General features: G+C 34.6%; 5 protein-coding genes and 1 pseudogene across 5 annotated transcripts; 4 read left to right on the forward strand and 2 right to left on the reverse strand.

Moving 5' to 3' along the window:
- Positions 1–1,569: 1,569 nt before the first annotated feature.
- On the reverse strand, positions 1,570–3,091 carry LOC106331890 (LOB domain-containing protein 15-like). The gene is made up of 3 exons (XM_013770325.1): positions 2,929–3,091; positions 2,515–2,773; positions 1,570–2,148 (listed from the first exon to the last, which is right to left on the reverse strand). The coding sequence occupies exons 1-3, from the start codon at positions 2,940–2,942 to the stop codon at positions 1,750–1,752; spliced, it is 672 nt and encodes a 223-aa protein (XP_013625779.1). The 5' UTR covers positions 2,943–3,091; the 3' UTR covers positions 1,570–1,749.
- Positions 3,092–4,347: 1,256 nt separating this feature from the next.
- LOC106329923 lies at positions 4,348–6,924 on the forward strand. Its single transcript, XM_013768522.1, has one exon. It carries the CDS (start codon positions 4,348–4,350, stop codon positions 6,922–6,924), a length of 2,577 nt encoding a protein of 858 aa, XP_013623976.1.
- Positions 6,925–9,091: 2,167 nt separating this feature from the next.
- Positions 9,092–10,017, reverse strand: LOC106331891. Its single transcript, XM_013770326.1, has one exon. The coding sequence runs from the start codon at positions 9,765–9,767 to the stop codon at positions 9,192–9,194; it is 576 nt and encodes a 191-aa protein (XP_013625780.1). The 5' UTR covers positions 9,768–10,017; the 3' UTR covers positions 9,092–9,191.
- Positions 10,018–17,320: 7,303 nt separating this feature from the next.
- LOC106329924 (30S ribosomal protein S18, chloroplastic-like) lies at positions 17,321–19,715 on the forward strand. The gene is made up of 3 exons (XM_013768523.1): positions 17,321–17,336; positions 17,451–17,506; positions 19,347–19,715. Exons 1-3 carry the CDS (start codon positions 17,321–17,323, stop codon positions 19,713–19,715), a joined length of 441 nt encoding a protein of 146 aa, XP_013623977.1.
- Positions 19,716–21,464: 1,749 nt separating this feature from the next.
- LOC106336386 (WEB family protein At2g40480-like) lies at positions 21,465–23,772 on the forward strand. Its single transcript, XM_013775213.1, has 2 exons — positions 21,465–21,811; positions 22,417–23,772. Exons 1-2 carry the CDS (start codon positions 21,590–21,592, stop codon positions 23,620–23,622), a joined length of 1,428 nt encoding a protein of 475 aa, XP_013630667.1. The 5' UTR covers positions 21,465–21,589; the 3' UTR covers positions 23,623–23,772.
- A 102-nt stretch (positions 23,773–23,874) lies between these two features.
- On the forward strand, positions 23,875–24,624 carry LOC106329925 (annotated as a pseudogene).
- Positions 24,625–26,366: the final 1,742 nt, after the last annotated feature.

The following is a 26,366-nucleotide window of genomic DNA, read 5'->3' on the forward strand; positions in this document are numbered from 1 at the left end:
TTAGGACCTGTTTTTCTATTACTAATTATATATGTCACTAATATCTTTTTAGGCAATAATAATAACACCCATATTTGGACGATGACATGACTTGATCAATAATTTGGCATCCATTTGTTACTTTGTCTATTTTCTTAAACTAGGTGTTTTTCTGCACCATGTGCAATGATAATTTTTAAAAAAATTATATTATTTTTTAAAATGAAATTTATTAATATTATATATTTTATTATTTGGACCAATATTTATTATAAATTTGATTTAATTAAGCATAAAATTAAGAGAATAGTTTTTTTTAAATTATATTTAAGAATATATGTATATATTTAAAACTATAATTTTAGATAAATTTTTTTTATCTTTTTTTTTTGGTTAAATATATTAAATCAACTTTTATAAACTTACTAAAAAAATCATATAAAAATTATAAAGTTATCAAAAATTTAAACTAAACAGTATTTATAAAATTTGTAGATATCTAAAAGAAACTAATGATATAACGATTAAAAATTAATAATTTTAAAAAAAAACTGTAGAAAATTTTAGTAATAAAAATTATATAATTATAAAGTAAAATTAAATAATATTTTGAAATTTATAATGTCATATTTGAGTATATATTTATTTTAGTGGTGATTTATGAGTTATTACCATATTCTACAAAGTTTACCAAAAATATAAATCAACAATAAATGTAATGTATGAGTTATTTCCATATTCTATAACGTTTACCAAAATATATATATAATATTAAATGTAATCGTCCATGTCATATTTAACCATAAATCATGTCATCAATTTTAATAGCTATGTGGCAAATTAATTCGCAAATAATGTCTATGAGATTAGTTTTATTTTTCCTATTTAATACAAGGCAAATTCCTACCGAACATTGTTTCCATGAATCTGGTCTGCAATAAGCTGGATTGATTAATTCGATCGATAAACTAAGGAAACCCGAAAATAAAATTAAATAAAATCAAATTAAATGAATTAGTTAATGTACAGCTGACACTTCACCCAACTAATAAACACAATACTCCCTCCGTTTAATATTACGTGTCGTTTTAGAGAATTTTTTTCGTTACAAAATAAGTGTCGTTTTTTATTTTCAATGCAAAATTTATTTTTCTCTTGGTTGAAATATGGTTAGGTGTATAGTTAATAGTGTTTTTTATAGGAAATGTATAAAATTAATTGTTTTCTTAATTCGTGTACCGAAACGTAAAACGACACTTATAATGAAACAGAGGGAGTACTAAATATGCATGACTAATTAACAGATCCAAAGCCAGCTATCACACAAAAATTGATGCAAGTAGTTGCTTGGATTCTAGAAAAAATCTGTTAAAGTATGCATGACTAATTAATTGAATTTGAGCTACCCTAAATTCAACTCCATATTATGTTTAGTTCATCGAGATTTTATCAATGGAATATCGCGTTTATTTTTTATTTTTGCTAAGAATGAAATATCAAGTTTGTTTATCGATAAGAAAGAAAATAAATAGACTTCTACTCACTTTATATTGGAACTGGACTTCAATGTGTAGGTCTGAAACAAACCCTTAACCTCATCTAACTGTCGGTTAAAATTTATAAATATACATTTGCTCGATTAACGATAGGCTTTATAAATCTTCCTCCCTTATATTTATTTAGTTTAGTTAATCACCGGACCATAAATTATCGCAATAAATTATGTGTGTGTGTGTTTTGTGTGTGTGTTTGTAATGATTCAAATAAATTTCAACCGAAGTAAGAGTTGTTCTCATTCTCAATGTCGCCGTATTCCAAGGTTCTTGTGGTTGGTTGAGAGAAAACACAAGAAGATGGAGGAGGAGGAGCCACCGTAGGTTGCGGTGGAGTTGACGGTGTTTGTGGTGGTGGTGCAATGACGGAGATGCCGCTGGAGTGAAACCCGGCGACTTGGGAGTTGGAAGGTAAGATCAAAGTGGCGACTGCTTCTCGTTGCTTGTACTTGAGAATCTCCGATCGTACGGCCGTAAGCTCGGATTGTAAAGCTTGAACTTGTTGTTGTAGAGCTGAGATTGCACCCATGCATCCGTACACCGGATCCCTTAGCCTTACGTTTGCTTCATACACGAGGCTATTTGCCGCGTCTGCTCTCTGACTTTCCGGAACTTCCTGCTTAGTGTTAAAAATTGTCTTAACATTATGAGAATATTGCCAACAATATTCAGATACTTTATAATGAAACCGGCCAGAGAGTGGTTTTGAGATTTTGAAAGCTATAGATAATTTAGTAAGGATTTTAAGTTTTAAAAGATTAAACAATTTTGGAGGTTTATATTTATGTAACTTCTCTAAAACTTTAGGAGTAATGACTAATACAATCTCTATTTATGTAACGACCAAAGAGAAGATGCGTCTAGTGGGAACAATCCCTGGCATGGATCAACAACGCGATGATAATTATCACTATATCATTATAAAATAGTTCACATGCTTAAATCATGATGATATGTGTGTGCTTTGAAATGGTGTTCTTACCATTAGCATCTTGGATACGTTGCTAGCTCCAAAGACTTTGTGGACGGATGCGAACTTATGAGGCTCATGTGGGGAGAAATAAGGCGAAAAGGGACATTCTTGAGCGCATCTACGACGCAAAAGCTTACAAGCAGCACAAGGAGTAATGGTATTGAGTGTTCCAGGAGGGCTGGACATTGGTCTTCTGATTCCTGCCATTTGATGAGGCCAAGCATCAGCTTCTCTTTTGAACTTTTTCCGTAACAGTTCAAATCTCTCCCTAAGCACAAGGAACCGAAGAAGAACTTTAGTTTTCATTAAAAATATGAATATATGACTAAAAGGTATAAATCAACCATATCCACCAATTTGAGGGAAATCTAAATCATTGTAGAGAGGAAAAAGGTTTCACTAATGAGATGTTCACTTTTTTACCTTTCTAGGGACATTCAGGCATGTTCTCAGAGGATGGAAAGAAAAGGGAGAAAAGTAGAAAGAAACAAAAAAGAGAAATATTTAAGTCAAGTAACTTTTAAAGAGGGTATGAAGGAAGATAGCCGAGGAACGCTTTGAAGGCAAGTAAAATACCAGGTTTAAGATTTAGTGGCCACGATATATGTTGCACATGTGTATATATGTGTCAATATATATAAGCAAAACTGGAACTGGTTTGTAATAGAACTATTTTAACATGAAAATAACTGAAGATATCTAGTTAGTGAAGACTGAAGAGCTGTATTTACTGCTTAGGCACGCGAGCCGTGAGTTTTTTTTTTTTTGACTTAACGAATCTGATCACGCAAATTATAATCATACATTATACATGCATGTAGTCACTAGTACATCGGCCAGGCAAACACTGATTGGTTCGTGATCAGCGATAGAGATTAATAGTTTCAAAAGTTTATAATAGTATTAGTTCAAAAAGTTTATAACAGTAAAAAGTTGGTGAAGGATTTAGAAATGATATATATTGCTAGACGTACTCACTACAAAAAAGAGTGAATGAGAATGATAGTTTGATGATATTGGCATGTTAGTTCCAAGTCCAAATCAAGAAACCTCATCATCTTTATGTGTACGGGATCTTGTTTTTTCTTTCTTTATGGAGTATTATATTTATCGTTGTTGTTTTGAGTTATCTCCAGCTTCAATTCAAAATCCAATAGAAAAAAAAGAATATTGCTTTGACTCTAAGAAAGCTTTGCACTTGTATAATCTTGTTTGACCCGTATTAATAGCCTAAATCCTCGCCCCGTTGTTTTCTCTTCTTCTTCTTTGTTTTTGATTTTAAATTCTACGGTGATATTATTTAGCGTTATCCCAGAATACAATTTAGGATATATAATGACATATTAAAATCAAGAATCTTAGTGGGGGTTATTGGTTGTTGTATTTTAATGAATTTGAAAATCCGAACTAAATCTAGTGTTATTGATTTTATGATTTTCAAATATGTATTAAAATCATGTGTTATTGGTTTAATGATTCATAAATTCTATATCAAATCAAGTGTTATTCAATCGTACAAACTTACTAATAAATTTGATTTTATAATGGATTTGAATGGATTTGTAGCTTACTCTGGGAGATAAGAACACCAGCTTCTTTCACGCATCAACTAAGGGAAGACGGGCCAGGAATAGGATCTCAGTAATTGAAACACCTGAAAGAACGCCAGTATATGAGGATGCTCAGATAGCAGATGTGATTGCGCAATACTTCCAACAAATCTTCACATCTTTTAATCCTCCTGCGTCTGAGATAGTGGAGAAAGCCATAACACCATGTATCTCCTCGGCGACAAATGAAGCGCTAATTACAATCCCATCACCACAGGAGATAAAAGATGCCATGTTTGCCATCCACCCTGATAAGGTCCCAGGGCCAGATGGCTTCTCTGCGAGCTTCTTCCAATCCAACTGGACGACGGTGGACCCTGCTATAACAAAAGAGATTCAGAACTTCTTCATCACGGGTGCTCTTCCCTACTCGATTAACTCAACTCATATCAGATTCATTCCAAAAATTACCAGCCCTAAACTAGTCTCGGAATACAGACATATTGCCTTGTGTAACGTGTATTACAAGGTCATCTCAAAAATCCTAGCTCTAAGACTTAAACCGGTGCTACAAGATGTAATTTCTGAGACTCAGTCGGCGTTCGTACATGGTCGAGCCATATCTGATAACGTCCTCATCACGCATGAAGTCCTCCACTACCTGAAAGGGTCAGGGGCAGTTAAACAATGCTCAGTGGCAGTTAAAACTGATATTAGCAAAGCGTATGATAGACTAGAGTGGTCTTTTATAAGAGTTGTACTTGAGAGAATGGGTTTTTGTGATACTTGGATTATGTGGATGATGCAGTGTGTCTCCACTGTCTCATACTCTTTTCTCCTTAACAACGAAGTTGTAGGTAAGGTGACTCCACAAAGAGGCATTAGACAGGGGGATCCTCTGTCACCCTACATCTTTATTTTATGCGGTGAAATACTCTCCGGCCTCTGCAAAAAAGCGCAGATGAATGGCCTCTTACCTGGAATCAAAGTGGCTAGAAATAGTCCGAAGATCAATCACATGTTGTTTGCCGATGACACCATGATCTTCACAAAAACAGATGCACGTAGCTGCTCCTCCTTGATGGATATCCTCCACAAATATGAACTCGCTTCAGGTCAGATGATCAACGCGCATAAATCATCTATCTCCTTCTCCTCCAAGACTCCACCTGAAATAAGAGAGCGGGTTAAAACTCAGCAGGGAATAGAGAAGGAAGGGGGAGTAGGCAAATACCTAGGACTACCAGAGCATTTTGGACGCAAAAAGAAGGACCTATTTGCATCTATTGTAGATAGGAAGAAGCAGATAACAGTTTTCTGGTCTACTCAGTTACTATCAACTGCGGAAAAAGCTACCATGATCCAATCCGTGTTGTCAGCTATCCCTATCTTTGCAATGACGTGTTTCCTCCTCCCACTTAGCCTCTGTAAACGCATACAGTCCATCTTGACCAGATTCTGGTGGGACTCAAAGGATGGAGAGAGGAAAATCTGCTGGATCTCGTGGGAAAAGCTAACGCAACCGAAGAGCTTGGGAGGCTTGGGATTCCGCGACATTGAAGCTTTCAACCACGCTCTTCTTGCAAAAATTGCGTGGAGACTCTTGACAAAACCAGAGACTCTGCTTGCCCGTGTACTGTTAGGGAAATATTGCCACAAAACAACCTTTGCGAAGACACCATCGAGCGCAACAATCTCCCATGGCTGGAGAGGGATTCTGGCGGGCCGTGACCTTCTACTACAACACCTGGGAAAGGCAATTGGTAACGGAGAGTCCACTAGCCTCTGGAATGACTCTTGGATCAGTCCAGAGACAAACCTGAAACCCATTGGACCGGTATTTATCAGTGACAGAGACCTTGTTGTCGCAGATATTCTGACTCGAGAGATAAGAGAATGGAACAAAACCAGAATTGGTGAGCTATTACCTGAGTTGTCTTCCCACATTTTGTCACTAAGGCCGAGCATCCTGGGAGCTAACGACTCTTACATCTGGCCATTACAAAAGTCAGGCAACTACACGGTGAAGTTAGGCTACTTTTCAACTCGGGTGATTAACACACCAGTCGCAAGACTCCAATCACAGCCGGAGGAGACCCTAAACTGGAAAAAATATATATGGAACCCTCCCCTCCTCCCAAAGATAAAGTTCTTCCTTTGGAAAGCTGTGACTAACACACTCCCGACGGGCTTAAACCTACAAACAAGAGGAGTTCTCGTCAACACAAATTGTTTAAGGTGTGGAGAAGCTGAATCTATATCTCATATTCTCTTCCACTGTAATTTTGCAAAAAAAATGTGGAAACTTGTCCCATGGCAGAACACAGTAGACACAAATTTAAGGTGTGGAGAAGCTGAATCTATATCTCATATTCTCTTCCACTGTAATTTTGCAAAAAAAATGTGGAAACTTGTCCCATGGCAGAACACAGTAGACACAAATGAAACCTCTACCTTCAGTAGAATGATCCAAGAAGCAATTAGATGGAGGAACCTCCCGCCCTTCGACACCTCAGGGAATGCGTTTCCATGGTTCTGTTGGGTGATCTGGACATCGAGAAATCTTGCCATCTTCGAGAAGAGATACCTCACACCCATTGAAACAGCAACCAAAGCGATTCTGGCCCAAAAAAGAATGGGAAAAAGCTCAATCAACTACACCCTCTCAGATCTCTCAGACCCCGCAGATGAAGCCTCTAGCCCGAACCTCCTCCTCAAACGATCTCACTGTATTTTGCAACACATATGCAGCTTGGCGATCGGATCTGATGGCGGCATGGATGGGGTGGATCCTCACAGACCGACATGGCCAGGAAATCTCCAGAGCCACAGCCTCTCAACTCAATGTAACATCCGCTTGCATGGCTGAGGCACTGGCCATTAGAGAAGCTCTCATCAACGCATCGACTCAACACATCACACATATCTGTCTCCGCACAGACTCTCAAGTGCTCGCTCGAGCAATTACGGCGAGAAGAAGACCGACAGAGCTCTATGGCATCCTCTCGGACATCGACTCCCTGACTTCCTCTCCTTTCTCTCCGTTCACCGAATGCTCCGTCGTTTTCATACCTAGGGCTCGTAATGGGCCGACGGATCTTCTAGCAAAATCATGTCTCGCGAATTTCATCATGGGCCTGAGGCCATAAAAACTTTTTGCTTTGTTTTGTACCCTTATTTTATTTAAATGAAAGTATCCAGTTTGCCCAAAAAAAAGAATGGATTTGTTTGAATTTTTTTTGTTGAAAATACAAAGACTCAAATCCGACGGAAAACCTCCAGATTTGTAAATATTAATCCGAATTTTTAAAAAAATCTACTTATTTTACTTGGATTTATAAATTCTATATGAATTTCTAAATCAATCAAAATATATAAACCAATATTTACAGTTTTTTTATTCCAGAAAACCTTTCGAAGGTTTCTCTAAAAAAAAAAGATTTATCTCAAGTTGACATGTGGGCCGTTAATTATTTTTGGGCCATTAATTCGTAGGCCTTGCCTCTGAAATATGTGTTTTAGAAATTAATTTGGTGGTTGATTGGACTAGAGTTCAAAGGTATGAAAAATTATACCATTACGTGCTGGGTAGACTCAAATGTATTGTATCCCTTAGCCATGCTCATCTTCAAAACTACACACTAAAGGAATGATGCACCAACCTCTTGCAACATATATCAAAGATTAGTGATGTAGGAAGCAAATGGTAGTATTGGTAAGAATATAACAGCTTTAATAAGAAAATAATTTTTTGCTATAAAAAAATTTCAACAAAATACAAATGTTTTTTGGAAAATAAATATAACATGCAAGCCTGATTATTCACTATTTTTGTTTTAATTTCGTACTGGTTTCTCTGCCCCTTTTCTTTGCCACCAACTCTGTTGCCCCTTCATTGAATGATGGCATTTAAGATTGCACCATTAAAGTCATCAAAACTTCCACCACGTGTGCAGGAGTGGTCGAGGACTTTGACAGCCTCGAGTCAAGAATTAAATTTTAACTAAATTATTCTTCTCGTTAAAACTACTTCATTGTTTCCTGACCGTAAATTCGCTATTACAAAGATCCTTATGTTAATCAGTTTTACGTACATCCGAACCTGCTTTCCCTTAATAGTGAAAAGACCGACTTCGTTAGCTTGAGAACCTCATCTATGTTTTCCTTTCATCACAAAAACTACATGCATATCTTGCGATACATACTATTATTGAAGACTTTTTTTTTTGAAAAAAAAGGAGTTAAACCCAGGTCAATTAATGAACTAGACCTAACCTCTGGATGGCCTTGCATCCGTGCACGCACAATTTAGACCGCAAGGTGGCCAACGGAACGGAAGTCGTAACCGTGACCGTATTGGGTATTATTGAAGACTTTGAAACCCAAAAAGTTGCATATACTAAGGAAATCTTCTTATAATGATATTTAATTCACAAATTATAAAATATCATACATGCACAAATGTCATGAACATCCAAAACAACTAACCACTTATTAATATATTAAACTTTTTTAGTTTCAGCCTTTCAGGTAATACTCTTTATATTCTTCTATTTCAGTGACTTCGGATTATAAATGATAAACTGAATTTGAATTATATTTAACATACTGAAAATTCAAAGATAGCATATCATAGAGATGCATTCATGTAGTTAAATATTCTTGTTCTTCTTATTTTCAAATTCAAATGTAATCTATTAAGTGAAATAACTATATATATAAATAGAACAAACGAGACATATAAAATATGAATAGAGCCCATTAATGCTGCACGTGGTCAGTTAATCGCCCACATTTTTCTTGTCATTTGATCTTATACATAAAGCTTGACGTTGACTTATCAAACTTTAACGTCTAATCCATAAATTCGATATAAATATTGTCCACTATCGGTTAATTTTCATTTTTAAGTGTACCAACTAGATTCACTGAATTTACATAAAGTCGAAACAATCTAATTATGAAAATCAAAACGACGAGCAATCAAAACACGTGAACATTAGCATTGGCACAATCAAACACTATGGGTGTAACTGTGTTTATAGAGGCAAAAGCCAAAACATTTTTAAAAATGGATCTTCAAAATCAAGATCCTATTTTCTATAACAACAACCGAAATAAGATAACATGACGACATTAAATCAATCTAAGATCATTACGACTAGATCGATAGCTAAGAACAGAAGACAAAGCTCTCTTCATACTCCCCATTGATGAATTAAACCCTCTTTTATAACACAGCGTTGATGTTGGCGACGACGAACCAATCTCTTCCTCGTCGTCGTCCTTAACATACGATCTCGAGCAAGAAAGGTAACATGTTTTAGCACGATGCACAATTCTAGACCGAGGAGAGGAGGAAGAGGAAGAAGAAGAAGAGGACGAAGACGACCAAGAAAACGAAGGACGAGACACGTGATGCTTGAAAAAAGCCTTCACGAAACGAGTTTGTTTCGGTCTAACTTTGCTCAATTTGCTCCCGTAGGAGGAGGAGTAATATGATGGAGGCGGCGTTAGTGGCGGAAGACGAAATGATTCAGAGAAGAGAGGGTGTTTTGGTGTGCCTGGCCGTGTCTCCCACAGAAACGGCACGGAAGCTCCGCCGTAGTAATAGATTCTCGACGATGCATTGACCTGGGAGCTCTTCTTTACGATTACCTTTGAGGATCTGACTCCGTCTGTATCGTCTTGTGATCTTTCAGACATCGTCATTAAATGTGTTGTAAGGTGTTTGACGTGAGCTAGCAAAACTCCCTCTCTTGGATATGTCCGAAGACCACGAAGCTTCTTCAGATACGAAAGAAGAGACAAGCTGGGAGCATCTATTTTTGGAAACTTGATGCTTTGTTAGTGTAAGTGAAGTTTGCGGAAGAATTAAAGGATCTTTATTTGCATGGTGTGTGTAAAAGCAAGCACATGACATGTGCTTACACTACTATTTTTTTGTATTATCTGTCGTTTTTTCTAGATCTTTCTATTTGTAAATTTCACATGGATGACCATATGGCATATACATATAATACTAGAAAATAATTGCAGAGTGCAAGAAATGGTTAGATAATAAATGAGTGGGGGTAAATACGACCTAGTATTGTTACTATTTACACTTTAATCTACACACAATAGACGTTGAAAATGATATACTATAGACGTGTAGGATGTAAAAGAGAGTGTGAGTGTGGACCGTTAGATGTACAGTTGAGTCGTATAAATGAATAGGATATACCGTTCGTGGTCCATTGTTTCCGTACTGAGATTTTGATTATGATTTTGATGTCATTGTCCTTGCATTTATTTCGCACATCCTTGCATTTATTAAATATATAGATGAATACACAATAAGAGCATCGTTAACGGGGATTCTTAGGACGGGGTTCTTAGCGAAATATAAGAACTCGACTCTTAATCTTTAACTGAAAATGCTAAGAGTCGGCTCTTAAATAAGAGATTTAAGAGCCGACTCTTAACTTTTTCAGTTAAAAGTTAAGAGTCGGGTTCTTATATTCTGCTAAGAATCCTGTACTAAGAACCCTGCGTTAATGATGGTCTAAGAGACCACATGTTTAGAGCATATTTATAGGTGAAAACCACTTAGGGTTGCTTAATGATTTTTTAAAATATTAAAGTGTAGGTAAAGGATATTGTTAAGGAACCTTTAATTTAAGTGGTTTATTGGTAGTTGTTTAACTAGAAGTTGTTAAAAAGAAAAATATTAAACATAAATTTTTTTGAAGATAATTTTTTTTTAAACAAAATTAAACATAACATTTTAAACATAGATTTGAAAATAAAAACATAAAAACATAACAGCAAGATTACTAAAATAAACATTAATAATTTCAAAGATGTATCGAAACTCAGTTGTTGTCTTGATCACGTCTAAATTTACGCCATATATGTTCAACCAAATCACTTTTCAGTTGTTGATGCGCTTCTTTATCACGAATCCTTGTTCGAACACCCATCTGATTGGCGATATTTGTAGGGATATCTGTAGAATAGGTGAAATTGATATGTGAACTTTCGATGCCTCCTCCTTGTTGGAAATTCGAAACATCATATTGAGTGCATTCATCTCGTTCGCTTTCCACTATCATATTATGGAGTATAATACATGCTCTCATAATCTTTCCAATCTTGACTTTATCCCAAGAAAATGCTGGATTTTTAACAATGGCAAATCGAGCTTGCAAGACTCCGAAAGCACGCTCGACATCTTTTCGGGCAGCTTCTTGACGCTGAGCAAATAACACTGCTTTCGGCCCTTGTGGAATTGGAATAGATTGGATAAAAATTGCCCATTTCGGATAAATATCATCAGTAAGATAGTAAGCCATATCATACTCTCTTCCGTTGACGGAGAAATTCACTTGCGGAGCTCGACCATTTATTATGTCATCAAAAACAGGTGAGCGATCAAGAACATTGATATCATTTTAAGTACCTGGAGGTCCAAAAAACACATGTCATATCCACATATCATATGAAGCAACCGCCTCTAAAACGATTGTCGGTTTTCCCGAACCATGAGAATATTGTCATTTCCAGGCGGTAGGACAATTCTTCCACTCCCAATGCATACAATCGATGCTTCCTATCATCCCAGGAAATCCACGAAGCTCTTCAATATGAAGTAGACGTTGAAGATCATTCGGTGTTGGTCTTCTTAGGTACTCATCGCCGAACAAATATATTATTGCTTCCACAAAATTTTCCACACATAACCAAGTAGTGGTTGCACCGAGCCTGAGGTATTCGTCGACCGCATCTAGCGCGGAACCATATGCCAACACACGAATAGCTGCTGTACACTTTTGAGGTGGGGAGAGACCAAGCCTTCCGGTAACGTCTTTCTTTTGACGAAAAAAGCAAACTTCATTGGAGAGGCGATGAACAATATGCATGAACAATAGCTTGTTCATTCTAGATCGTCGTCGGAATAGGTTTTCTGGATATGTAGGAGTGTCACTGAAATAATCATTCCACAACCGGAGATGGCCTTCTTCGCGATTTCTTTCGATATAAACTTTTGGTTTTCTTGTCTTCATTTCTTCTTCTTGATCACCATAAAAATTGCACAAATTCTAAAATGTTTGATCGAAAGTTTGATCTAAATATTGATCGAACGCTTCATCAAATGACTCATCCAAATTGTAATTTGAAGAATCTGATTCATCGAAATTGTTATTTGAAGAAGAAGCCATGAGTGTGATTATGATCAAATTTTTTTTTTGATCTAAAATGAGAGGTTTGATTTAAGAGAAAGAGAATGGTGTGTGAATGTGTTTGTGATCAATTTATTTTAGAAAGATAAAGGAGAGAAGAATATGAATATATAGAAAGAGAATTGTGAGAATGAGAATGGTGTGTGTTTTGCTCATTTGCCAATAATATAGAGAAAGAGAATGTGTGTGATTTCTTTACACTTTCATGTACACAATCAAACCCGTGATGAAAAAAATACAAAAGACACAAGTACAAGTTATGACAAATCCGAAACCACCTATCTCTACTCTCCTCAACCACAAACCCGTGATGCTAGAATACAAAACCTCTCATTTCCTTTTACAGTTGTGACAGCTACAAAACAAGTACAAGACAAGCACCTATCTTTACTCTCGTGACAAGTACAAGACAACCCACCAGATATCTCTACATCTCGTGACCTCTCTCAACAGCTCTCACTCGGCTACTTTCATTGTCTGCCTCCGATAAAGGAACTGTCTCACCTGCATTAATAAGAACAAGAAGAACATTTCTAATCAGGACAAGAATATTTCTACAGGACAAGAACAACAACATTTATATCATCACAAGAAGAAGAACATTTATATCATAACAACATCATTTCAGAAACAAAAACATTAACTTAGAACAAGAAACTAAACTACAAACAAAAACAACAAACAGAACATGAAACAGAACTTAACAACAACAAAAAGAACTAGAAACAGAACTTCATAGCAAGAAAAAGAACTCGAAACAGAACTACATAGACATCAAGTCATTTACGACCACAAATCATTTATCAGCTTCTTCTTGAGGGTTTCTTCATACTCGGGAAGGGGTTCTTTTTTTCCAATGAGACTTTTAAGCAGACTCAGCTGAGACAACCTTTCTTTCGCGGCCAAATCCACCTGTCTCATTGTTCACATACTCTGAAACTTATTAAGATTATCATCCGAAACCACCGTCTTCTGAGAAGATTTCTTTGCGGCCTTCACACCAGGGGGACGCTTGTTCTCAGTTGCTTGAGAACTCTCTGAATCTCCACCGTCCTCACACTTCCTCTTCTTCAAGCTCCCATCGTTTTTTGCAGTAGCCAACTCGCACCACTTCTGGTCATGCCGCAGCTCCTTCCAAGCGTGTTCAAGATTAAACCTCGTCTTGTAGTTGTTGTAAAATATCTGATGAGCTAGCTTGAGGACATCGTTTTCGTTCTGGCCACTTGTTTTTTCCCTAGTAGCCGCTTCATACGCTCCACAGAACTTGGAGACGAGGTCATTGATCCTATGCCATCGATGCTTGCAGTGATTATGGTCTCGTTCTTCGCAGCCAGCAAGCAGAGGACTTGCTCCAAAGTAAGCAGCAATCCTTTTCCAAAAACCGTTGGATTTTTGCTCGTTGCCAACCACAGGATCCTTGCTCGTGTTTAACCACGAGCTGATCAAGACTACATCATCCATTGGTGTCCACTTTCGACGTTCTCGGCGCTGAGGAGCACTGTCTCCATCACAGTTTGAAGCTTCGGTTCCTACACTACCAGGAAGTGGTTGTGATGAAGATAGATCAACACTATCTTCATTGTTACCAAAGGAAACTGTTTGTTGACTAAGTAGTTCAACAAACTTTGAGTGGGAAGAAAATGGATAAGAATCCATTACGAAAGAGAGGCAGAGGAGAAGGCAAGAAGAAAAGTGAGGAAGTGAGAAGACAGAGGAGAGGGGAAGCTTTTTTATAAACTGAAGAACCAAGCATTGATCACAACCAAGTTGTCCGACTAGACATTTATCTAACACAATCAACACAACACACAATTGATTTCTATCTACCAAAACCAAAGCTATTTATTACCAAACTCAACCGTAATCTAACATTAAGCAGGACAATTTATTACAAAACCTAATACTAACCACCAACGAGTACAATGCTTTAAACAGAGCAAAGAGATAGGTTTTACCTCTATGAAGAATCGTAGGCCCTTTGTGTGAAGAACATGTGTGATGCGTCTTGATCAAAACACCTAAACACACAAAAAAAACTGGGAAAAATCACAACAAATTTGAGGATTTATATACTAAAATTGACGAGGAACAAGCATCAAAATATACCTTAACCCACAGAGACACAATCTCTCTCGGACAGCCTCTTGATCAATCCAGCTCAAGGCAAAACAGACACAAACAAATAAAAAAAAAATCAGAATTGTTTCCTACAATTTCACAATTAACACAAAGAGAAAATGTACATGAATCATGCGTCTTGATCAATCCCACTAAAAAAAATATCAAAGCAAATCAGACGATTTATTAACATTCACGATGAAGAATCTAAAGACATGCATGCATCTTTACCTTTCGATTCGGCTCAGCCGCAACAGTATCCGGTATAGAACGTGTCAGAGAGCCACTGATAGAGAGAGATGTCACCGTTTCCCAAGGTCGAGAAGAGCCACCGATAGAAAGGTCGCGGTTTTCCTTCGTCGCCGAGCTCCACCAATAGAACTCTCGCCGTTCTGTCGATGAAAGCCACGGAGAGGGAGAGAATCGCCATCGAATCGCCATGCCCCGAGAGAGAGAAGAGAAACGGAAAGAGAGAAAGAAGAAAAGAAAAAAAGAAACCGCGGTTGTCTTTCTCCTCGGCCCAGTAGCAACGCGACACCTGGCTCGAAGGCACGGTGCCTTCACGCCCTAAATTAAGGCACACCCCTTTCTTTAATCACCATTTTTTCTTTAACTTAATTACCTTTTTATGTTAACAACCCACTTAACCAACACCTATAAACATGCTCTTAGGCAGTTCTAGATTCAAGAGAACAGCTGGTTAGGTGGTTTAGGGTACTAACGGTTGATTGTGTTTTAGTATATGCGGGCAAAACTAGATACTCCCTCCGTTCCCGAAAGTAAGATTTTCTAGAGTATTCACGCTTATTAAGAATTCAATAAATGTTTATAATTTAATTTATTTGTTATTTTATTATACACTTTCAAATAACTTTCCAACAATGAAATTTAATCAATTCAAATATTCTCAATTAATGTTTTTCGAAAGTATAAAAAAATACCTTAATAATATAGAAAATCTATCTTTGTGGAACAAGAAAAAGTTTTAAAAATCTTACTTTCGGGAACGGAGGTAGTATTAAACATCATTTAGTGGTGTAATAAATTATAATCTATTTTTACACGCGTACGCACCGAGACACGCTAATTTTTTCTTATTAAAACATACTAGGTAATAACCTGCGCCTTGCGCGGAATGTAATTATTAGTTTCATTATTTTTTAATAAGGAGACATCAATATGTTTAATCTAGATATCAGTTCGGTTTTAGATTGTTTTTTGGTTTTTAATCTCCTAAAATATAACTATCATTTTAAATCAATATGTATTTGGTTTGTTCGGTTAAAATGTTTGATGTTTTTGCTTTTTTTTGTGATAATCAAAAATTACTATTATTTGTTTGTTTTCATGTTATGAATCTTAGATAGTCGTGATGTCGAACCAATGGTTTCATATTATAGTTTCTAAACGGATAATAGTTAAAAAGAAAGAAAGAAAAAAATATTAAGAAAAATCATTTTACTACAATTTGGTCGATAGTAAAAGAAGCATTAAGAAAAAGAATATTTTAACTTTAAAAAAAAAATAGATATTTCAGTTGTGGTAAATACTTTGTTATAATGTGCACATGTATGTGTATGTAAAAGTATATAAATATGGTTGATAAATATATAAAGATACCGTTAATTAATACTCCCTCCGTTTCTAAAAGATGTATGTTCTGAAAAAAAAAATTGTTTCAAAAAGATACATTTTTTACTTTTTCAATGTATGATTTTATGAAAAATTGTAAGTTTCAAAAAAATTAATGGTGTTTATTGAATTTCTATTGGCTAAAAATTATGAAAAAATGTTATTCACAAAAAAAAATGCATATTTAATAAGTTTTCTTAATATATGTGAAAAGTTTAGAATATGCATCTTTTAAAAACAGAGGGAGTATTAAATAACGTTTTTTCAAAATAATACATGAAAAATAAAATTCTTAAAATGAAATTATTTGAAAACAAAAATATTGTAAAATTTATATAAACTATAATGTATAACTTATATATAATTCTTTAAATATATGTATATATATATATCCATATAACGGATCAAATTGAATATCCGTTCCTATAAATATTGATATTTGTGATTTGTTTTTTTTTTAAAGGATATTGCATTTTAGTATTTGATTTGCTTCATAGAGTAACGGATATCCAGATTTTTCGGTTCGAATCAAAACGGATAACAAATCGAATCAAAATTTATGAATAATTTGTCCAGCTCTATTCGTAAACAGTAAAAATAGCGTAAAAAAACCAAGCATATGTGTTTTATATTAAAAAAAAACGTAAAGTACATAATTCGAACATATTTATGTAGAATTTGGCTGAGAAGCTCTCTACATGTGACATATATCCATTTTGGTGTGAACGCATTTATTACTATGCTTTTACACGTGACATGTGTCTAGTTTAGTGGGAATGCATTTATTACAATGTTTCTCCTTTAATATATAAGAAATTTTTACATGTTCCGAATTGCTGATGCATCAATAGCCTACACCACCTATGTTGTTATAAGAAACGTAAGCGGTATTTGTTAAAATGCTTTCAAAGATTATGTTCCCATGTTGTGAATTATCTTTAGAGAGAAAATTTCACATGATATCAAACGTAATCTTTTGTTCTCTGTCTGATTGTTAGGTATCTATCCTTAATAATCTTCTTTTATAGAATCATTCTTCAGTAAATCTAACTGTTTTTCTCAGACGCTATAAGTATTTACGCAGTTATGGTCCCAAAAGCTCCGAGTTAAAGAGATTTTGGCAAGGACGGCGACTCTGGTTGACCTGTGCAAGCGGGAAGCTCGACGAGTCTCCCTAAATAACTGAACTCGAACTCGGTATTTAGATCAGTTTCGGCTTCGCCGGGAGCTACTCTGATCTCCGCCACGTTGGGCGTCAAAACTTTTCACACGGCCACGTTAAGCGAAATAATGACTGCTTCTTCGTGTAATTTTTCTTCTACGAATACGACTTCCCGAGTGCTAACTGTCTCATCCATGGCTCCAAGCCTCCAAACACATTGTCATTGTGTGACTGCATTGGTATAAACTTTTATGACAGCAATACATAGAGCTATTAGGCAACAGCTGAGAGCAGCATGCTACGAGGTCCGTGAGGTTCGTCCTGGAGCTCATTATTCCATGGTTACTATAAATAATGGAACAGCGGTTTCAACTTGCCTGCATCCCTTATGATTCACACTGTTGGACCCATCTATGACGCATGTGTGTCAACCCTAAAGAACCCCTCGCAAATTCTTACAGTTGCAGGTAAGCAGTTTCTCTTGTTCTACCCTAAACATAATAGTTCATCTCTCCCTTTGTTACATAAACACTCTGAGAGTGGCAAAGGAAAACAACATCAAGAACGATGCATTAACTACCATATCTTGTGTTACAAGTAAAGTTGTCACAGCCAGAGACATAAGTCGCTCAAACTCCTTCCCTATTTAGATTTTCTTTTAGAATATGATATGCCACAAGACTATTTAAACATTTTTGTAATGAACAGAGACTTGACATATGACAGTTCTTGGAACCTTAGAGCATCCCCATTGGGGATGCTGATTTGAGGTTTTTAACTATAAAAAATTAATATTTTAATGTGTTGTATTTAAATTTAATTGTTTTAGATAATTATTGACTAATAAAATAGAAATATGTGTCATCAAATTTTTTTAACAGCATATGAAAATATTGGTTCAGAGAACCTTAGCCCTCTTTCCTACTTTTCAATATTTTTTTTAGGTTAGATATTTTTTGAGAAAATTAGGAGCAATAACCATAAAAAAAAAAATTAAGAAAGTAACCATATGAGACTAATGGTTAGAATATAGCATATATAATATGTATTAATTCTATTAATCCATAAAAACTCACACGCACATATTTCTGTTTTTTTCCTTTGCAGCTTATATGATTTTTTTCTCATCCATAACTCAGTACATGTATTATATCCTAAAGTTCTTGACTAACGATGAAATTGTATTAATTGAAAGAAAGGTGTTAATGATCAATATCTGACAAAAAAAATAATTGTGACATAAAATGAAAAGATTCAAATTGTGGTAAATAGACCAAAGATCGAAAGAGAAAATTAGAAAAAATAGACATTGAACTGTAGAAGATGATGAACAGTGCTACATATATTAAATAGTATATTCTATATTTTTCAATTTGTACAAATAGAATAGAAATCAGTTTTCGTGTAATATAAAATTGTAAATAATTAAATATTTTGATATGAATCACTTTGTCTAGTGTTATCTAAACACAAAACCTGACATCTTGTACACCCACATTTTTCATAGTTTCTTTTTATTATACACAACAACAATCAATATGCAAACAAGTATAAAATACACTAACATACTATTCTATGTTATTGTTACGGTGTAGTATGCAATTGTCAATTTCCCTCTTCACTCCTCACTTTCTTCCATCTCCTCGTTCTCTTCCTCACTCCTCCTCACTCGTCGGTTCTCATTTTTATTCCTTATTTTCACTTTTTACTTTCAGATTCACTATAAATTAATTGTTTTCTACTGTATATTTAATAAATATAATATATTATAATATGTAAATTGTGCTTTAACACATGCTTAGTTCTCACTTTCCTCTCCCTCTTCACCCTTTACTCTTCCTCTTCTTTACTTTTCACCTAGGTTGCATGGAAACGAAACGAGGAAACGTGATTTTTGATTTTTTTTTGTTTGTTTTGAAAACGCTTTAGAAACGTCTATAAATATATATATATATATATATATATATATATATATATATATATAATATAACTGATTAATATTTGTATTTATTTTTATTATGTTTAGTCATTATATTTAATCATACTAAAATAAAATAAGTCATCATTAAACATTAAAATCATATAAAAATCTAAAATAACAAAAACCATGTACTTAAATATTAAATAATTTAACTAAAATAAAAATCATAACAGCAATTCATAACCAATTCGAAAAAGAAACGCGAGTTTCGAAAACAGAAACGCGAGTTTCCAAAACAGAAACGCGAGTTTCCAAAACAGAAACGCGAGTTTCCAAAACAGAAACGCGAGTTTCCAAAACAGAAACGCGAGTTTCCAAAACAGAAACGCGAGTTTCCAAAACAGAAACGCGAGACGCGAGTTTCCAAAACAAACAGAAACGCGAGTTTCCAAAACAGAAACGCGAGTTTCCAAAACAGAAACGCGAGTTTCCAAAACAGAAACGCGAGTTTCCAAAACAGAAACGCGAGTTTCCAAAACAGAAACACGAGTTTCCAAAACAGAAACGCGAGTTTCCACCAAGTTTCCAAACTGAAATTTTAAGTAACGAGTTTCCAATCCGTTTCCGTGAGTTTCAAAGAGATTTCGATTCCGAAACGTGAAACGGACCTTCAACCGAGTTTCCATGCAACAAAGCTTTTCACTCTTTACTTTCTTTTTCACTCCTCCTTCTATTCACTCCTCACTTCTCACCCCCTCCTCCTCCTTATTACCTCTCAGCTCCTCATTTTCTTTTCATTTCCATCAGTTTTAATTACAATTCTATCAACTCTTCCGCAAGTCATATATTGTTCTTTGTTCTTGATTTCTATTTTGCAGTTTTAGAGAACATGAACGGTTCATGTTAAACTATACTATTTTGTTGTACTCTATTCTATTTGGTAATATAAAATAGAATGTTAATCCTCATGTTTCTCTTTTATTAATTCCGGTGACAACTCGCCCAACTCTTCTACCAATTATATCCCCTCTCTCTTTCTCATAATTCTTATCATTTACTTTTTAAAAAGATGAACAACTCACATTAAAATGAAATGTTTGGTATTATTCTATTCTATTTAGAAAACATAGAATAGAAATGTTCATCTTTCTTCTCTTTTTTTCCATCAATTTCGGTAACAACTTCACTAATTCCTCCTTCCCCTCTTTCTCTTCATCTTTTTTTTCATGTTCCTCTTCTTCCTCTTTCTTTTCTTTCTTCGGAGCCAACTATACCGCTCCTCGTGCATGTGTTTTTCGGTGCTAACTCTCATACTCTTTGTATTTTTTTTTTCTCGCTGTGAGTAAAATTAGTTCTAGTGATTAGGGAAGAATTTCTAAAATGACAAATCGAAAAAGACAAAAAAATAATGAAATGCACGAATATTTTATTTTATACTACATATCTAATAAATATAGTATAGTATAATTAATCTAATGTATTTGTCAAACGTTCATGCGCGACAGTGGAGAAAGTGGTTCATATTGTGTCAAATTGTCGCATTGAAAACTCTACTTTATTACAAACTATTCACTTAATATTTTTTTCAATATGGACATCCTACTAATTCACCCCTTTTTTTTAACTAAAATTAGGTTAGATATTATATTCATCTAGAATTTACCATTGGAGAAATGTTTATATGTCCACAATTATTATTTTTGTTACTAGAGAATCTTCAACTCCACTCTATTATTTTTACTAAAAATAAAGTAAAATAAAAAATTACTCAATCTTATTTTATTTTTCCACTACATAATAGATTAAAAATAAATTTACTACATAAATAAAATAATCTATTTATTTTTTGGAGCAAATTACATTCTGATTCGGTTATGTAGTAACTCTATTTGTTATATAGTTTTTATATTAGAGATGTTCTAAAATACCCTTCTGATTTTATTTTTTTGAAACACAAATACCCTTTTGATTAACTGCTATGATTAGTATACGAACGACCAAACAGTTAGCCAATGACATTAAACAGGTAGCTCTTTCTCTCGTCCATATTGTCCACACTTCCATAGATTCAACGCAGTAAAAGTTCAACCGTCGGCAGCCTAAACGACTTCGTTTTACTGATTTGGTCCCTGCGGGCACAAAAGCATGTCTTTTGGTAAAGCTAAAACAGTGGGGGGGGGGACTGCAATTCCCAATATCTTTCCGTTAGCCCCACAATCAACGGCCCAAATTGAGTAATCAGTCACTATTACCGACAGTGGCTAATCTAAACGACTAACCAATAAAAACTCGCGGTTGTGTTAGTGTGACTCGCTAACGAGAAAGCAGAATCATTTTTTTTTTTAAAAAGCTCTTTTTCTTTTTTTACCCTCCGCTTTTTTTGCTTTTGTTTTGCTGTTATTCACAATAGCCATGATCACTGAGAAAGTGCTTCTCTTTAAACTTAACAACTCATCTTCTCTCTATAACGGTGGAGATGTCAGAGGAGGAGCATCAGAGTTGTGTCCATGATGTCATGAATATTCAAACCAAGTCCGAGAATTTCGACCCGGCTGGTGTTTCTCATGCACCCGGGATAAGGAAAGTGAGTTCCAGAGCTGAGATTGATACTTCTCCTCCATTCGGCTCGGTTCAGGAGGCAGTGACTTGGTTCGGTGGTCGTGGCTATTGGGTTCCTTTCAAGCTTCAAGACAATTACGTAAGTATTCTTCTTTCTATGTTTTCTTGTAATATCCCATCTCCTCAAGTTCACCACAAACCAGATTGATACGATCTGCATTATATACTTAAGAGTTGATGCTTTGATGGTGCCAAACTGTCCATTATTTCATGATTGCAGTCGAATTTTGTGACTGAAAAATTGAGTAGCATTTCATAATTTAAACTAGGTAAAAATTCAAAAAAAAAAAAAAACTATGTAAAAAATTCATAATTGACGTGAAATTGGGTTGTTTGGTTTCATATTTTAACCTTCTTCTTTTTTGGCTAAAACAAAGATGCTTGTTTTGTTTGATTTTTGAAAATCTGATAAGCTAATGTATTCGATTATTGTGCAATTGAGTAGCATTTCATCAGTGAAATTGAGTTTACTGAATTTTCATATTTTAACGTTTTAGAGTTTATAGAAAACATATATGTAGGTTGTGAAAATATGGTCTTTTTCAGATTTCTTTCATAACAAATATTTTTTTTTTGGTTGTTTGAAGATTTAATAATCTAATGTATGTGATTGTTGTTTAAGAAGTTGGATTAGGTGCTAAGATATGAGTTATTTTATATGTTTTGGTTTTGTCAATTGTTCAGAATGGTGTGGGAGAATTTAATATAAAGAGGATGGAAGAGCATGCAGCAGAGCTAGAGAAGGATCTGATAGTGAAAGAGCTAGAAACTCTAGATGTTCTAGAAGCACTTGGATCAACTAAGATGATTGTTGAAGACTTGAAGCGGCAGCTTCATCAAGAATCCTTGAGATCAGCTGAGAATCTCAGTTCAGACATCAAAGAGATGAACAATGAGCATTGCAATCACAACCCCATATCATCTCCCGATCTGATCTTAATGGAACTGAAGCAAGCCAAGATAAATCTTAGTAAAACCATGGATGATCTTGTGATGATCCAGTCCTCTGTTGAGTCTCTGAACAAGAAAATGAAGGAAGAGAAAGAGTTTCTTGACAAGACAAGAGAGAAGCTCACGTATGGGTTTGGAGGAGCGGTGTCTCTAGCTGAGGAGCTGAGTAGAGTTAGGGTGAAACCAGATGAAACACCAAGAGAACATGTGAAGATGGTCGCTGAAACGGGTCTTAACCAACAGAACAAGAACTGTCTGAGAACTGCGGAGATGAGACTGGTTGCTGCTAGAAAAATGGAAGAAGCTGCAAGAGCTGCGGAAGCACTAGCCATTGCTGAGATAGCAATGTTATCATCATTACAATCAAACGATGAAAGCGAGTTTTTCTTTCCAGAGCCTCCAAGTTCTCCCTTAACACCAAGAGGACTAAGGAATGTTACTGATAGCTCAAGAAGTGGGGTCTTGAAGAAGCTTGAGGAAGCTACACAAGGAGTTAAACAAAGTAAACAAGATCTAGAAGCTGCGTTAAACCGTGTAGAGATTGCTAACGTGAAGCAACTCGCAGCTGAAAACGCTTTCCGCGGGTGGACAAAACACACACCTACGAGTCAAACCCGACGCTCTTTTTTCAGACATCTGAATAGGCAGCATGAGCCAGTTCTAAAGTCTAATGTCTCGATGCGTGATGTTCTGAGGCGTAAGCAAGTTCCGAAGGAAGAGGTTGTTGTCTCCGAGAGGCAGAGTCTTGAAGGACAAAGGCGGAATGTGAATTTGAGTCAAATGCTGAGGGAGCTGAAGCATGATATTAAGTCTTCGGTACGAGGTGAGAAAGAGGAGGTACGTGAAGATAAACAGTTTGTCACGCAGAGGAGAAAGTTTGGGTTCATACACATTACGCTTCCCATGCAGAAACAGAGTAAGAAGAAAACTAGCGTTTAATAAGACTGCAACTTACAACTACTTCTAGTTTGTTCCTTTATGTGTTTGTTTGTAATTGGATTTTCTTTTGGTATGTTGTGTTGTGATAGCTTTTATGTGTTTGTATTTATATTCATGAGAATAAATATACAACTAGTCATAAATAAAACATAAAGCTAGAGTCTAACCAAATCTTCAGAGGACAAGCTGATATGAAAAAGTAAAATTGATTTTGTAGAACAACAACAACAGATGTTTTTGTTTCAGGTGGGCATGATCGGCCCTGAGATTTTGGGGACTATAGACGGTTTAAGAAGAATTTCTATAGTTTGGGGACTTGAGAAATTTTTTTACAAGCGACTAGTTCAATTGTTTTATCTGATTTGGCCCAGGACAGGCCCTGCAGGTGGACAACGAAGCTTCTGTTCTTGGTTTTGTTGGAGCTCCGTTCACTCTTTCCTCGTATGTTATTGAAGGTGGCTCATCTAAGAACTTCACATAAATCAAAAGATTAGCTTTCTCTCAACCCAAGGTGTACTATTACTAACATTTTTACAAACTCAACAATTTGGTAAGAATCTCAGATGGTGAAAGTTTTTTTTTTTCTTTCTTTACAGGTTCTACATGCGTTTTACTCCAGAAGTTCACAACCTCTATGATCACTACATACGCTACCAAGCAGATAATGGAGCTCAAGCTGTGCAAATCTTTGACTCATGGGCTACAGAGCTTAGCCCTGTAGATTTTGAGGAGTTTAGCTTACCTTACCTTAAACATATTGTGGAAGCTGTGAAACACAAACTCACCCAAACATACCTCTAATACTGTACGCAAGTGGATCAGGAGGTCTACTAGAGAGACTGGCTCGGACCGGTGTAGATGTTGTGAGCTTGGACTGGACTGTGAACATGGCTGAAGGAAGAAACATGCTAGGAAGATAAACCGTTCCAATCATGATAAGTCGTTTATGATAACGGTGACATGAGCTGATTGTGTTTTGTTGGATACTAAATCGCCGAGGCTAAGAGATTGGAGATTATTGACTTGGTGAATTTCCAGAGCCTCATTGATAATTACACTGACTTATCATGATTGGAACGTTTTATAACCAATTATGATATGTTTATAAAATGTTCCAATCATGATAAGTCGCAAGAGCAATAAGAGGAATCTCTCTTAAACGCAACGAAAGTAATCGAACTAGTCGCTTTGGTCAAAACATTATGGCCTTCTAATTATTTTTTTCTGAAAGATCAAGTGTTGGTTGTTCAAAAAAAAGATTAAGTGCTGATCGACAAGTTGTGGAAATGAAAGTGAATTTGCATTGCGACAAATGTATCATGAAACTGAAAGCCATTACAGAAATAGAAAGTAACAACGGTATGATCACAATTCTATAAAAATAAGTCAAAACTGAATTACGAACCAATTTTCCTTCTAAAATGATGGAATAAAGTAAAACTGAAAAAGAAAAAAAATTATTCATGTACAAACATAGACGTAAAAAAATTCTCATATAAAAAGTCTATTTGAATGTAAACTCTTAAAATATAAACATCTACTTTGAACTAAACATGTACAATATGTTCTCACAAATGTGTTCTTTCCCACAAAGAAAACATAACCTCTTAAATTTTTCAAAACTGTTTAGAACTTTTTGCATAGAAAGTTTAATAATACAACTAGATTTGGATCCGCACAACCGTGCGGGTATTAATTTTCATGTTTATATATATTTTACATAATTAGAATATATTTTTTAAATTACTTATATATTTAAATGTTTATATACAATTATTTTAAATATAACAATTTGATAGTTTTCATGCTGTAAGTAAATTGATTATTTCAAATCATCACGTATATTTGGTATTTTTTATTATATATATTTTAAAATTATTTTTATTCAATTATTATGATCCTGATCCGTAATTCAAAGAGCTAGATTTTCTTTATCAATATTTTTTTATGTTTATTCATTTAAGACTATAATATATATATATATATATATATATAAGTTTAAGATAAATTAATTTTATACATTAATTATCTAATTTACTAATGTTAACCCGTTCTACCAACATATTATATTTCTAGCATAAATTTTTAATGTTTGTGAAAATAAAATATATTAATTTATCAGTTGAAAATAATTTTATCATATTTAGTTAAATACAATGTTTTATTTTAAAATGATAGATATAACTATAAAATAGTAAAATTTGATATATTTTTTATTCATTTTATAAAAGATAACTGAGTGTATATATATATATATATTAATGTATAATATATATATTAATGTATAATAACATTAATTTCTTTACTAATTACAAAATTAGTGAAAATATTTATATACAAGTTTTGATAATTAAGATATTGTTATAATGTTCTTCAACACATTTGTTAAAAAAATTAAATATGTATATTAATCCATATTATTAGTAATAAATGATATATTATTAATCCATATTATTAGTAATAAATGAATATGTTATATTAGAAATGATATATTATTAATCCATATTATTAGTAATAAATGAATGATAACTGATTTTTATTGAGAGTCCATTTTTTAAAAAAAAATCACACATGAATCAAGGTTGTGACTTCTGTTTTAATATATAAGATTCAATGTTAAAAAAAAAACAAAGCATAGAATTTGTACTAGCAGCAAAAGGATTAATGGAACTTTTTTTTTTTTATCAAACCATTATTACTTAGATTGCAAAAGAAACAGAGTTTAGCCACTAGGGCCAGAGTTT

The sequence above is a fragment of the Brassica oleracea genome, chromosome C3 (assembly GCF_000695525.1).
Source record: "Brassica oleracea var. oleracea cultivar TO1000 chromosome C3, BOL, whole genome shotgun sequence".
NCBI classification, from domain to species: Eukaryota; Viridiplantae; Streptophyta; class Magnoliopsida; order Brassicales; family Brassicaceae; genus Brassica; species Brassica oleracea.

Bases quoted from the DNA above. Each gene is read 5' to 3' on its own strand.
- LOC106331890 (XM_013770325.1), bottom strand. The intron at 2,149-2,514 runs GTAAGAACACCA...AACACTAAGCAG, and splicing joins ACGTATCCAAGATGCTAATG to GAAGTTCCGGAAAGTCAGAG.
- LOC106329923 (XM_013768522.1), top strand. From the start codon at position 4,348: ATGTTTGCCATCCACCCTGATAAGGTCCCAGGGCCAGATGGCTTCTCT.
- LOC106331891 (XM_013770326.1), bottom strand. From the start codon at position 9,767: ATGACGATGTCTGAAAGATCACAAGACGATACAGACGGAGTCAGATCC.
- LOC106329924 (XM_013768523.1), top strand. The intron at 17,507-19,346 runs GTTCGTCCTGGA...AAATCATAACAG, and splicing joins CATGCTACGAGGTCCGTGAG to CAATTCATAACCAATTCGAA.
- LOC106336386 (XM_013775213.1), top strand. From the start codon at position 21,590: ATGTCAGAGGAGGAGCATCAGAGTTGTGTCCATGATGTCATGAATATT. The intron at 21,812-22,416 runs GTAAGTATTCTT...TCAATTGTTCAG, and splicing joins TCAAGCTTCAAGACAATTAC to AATGGTGTGGGAGAATTTAA.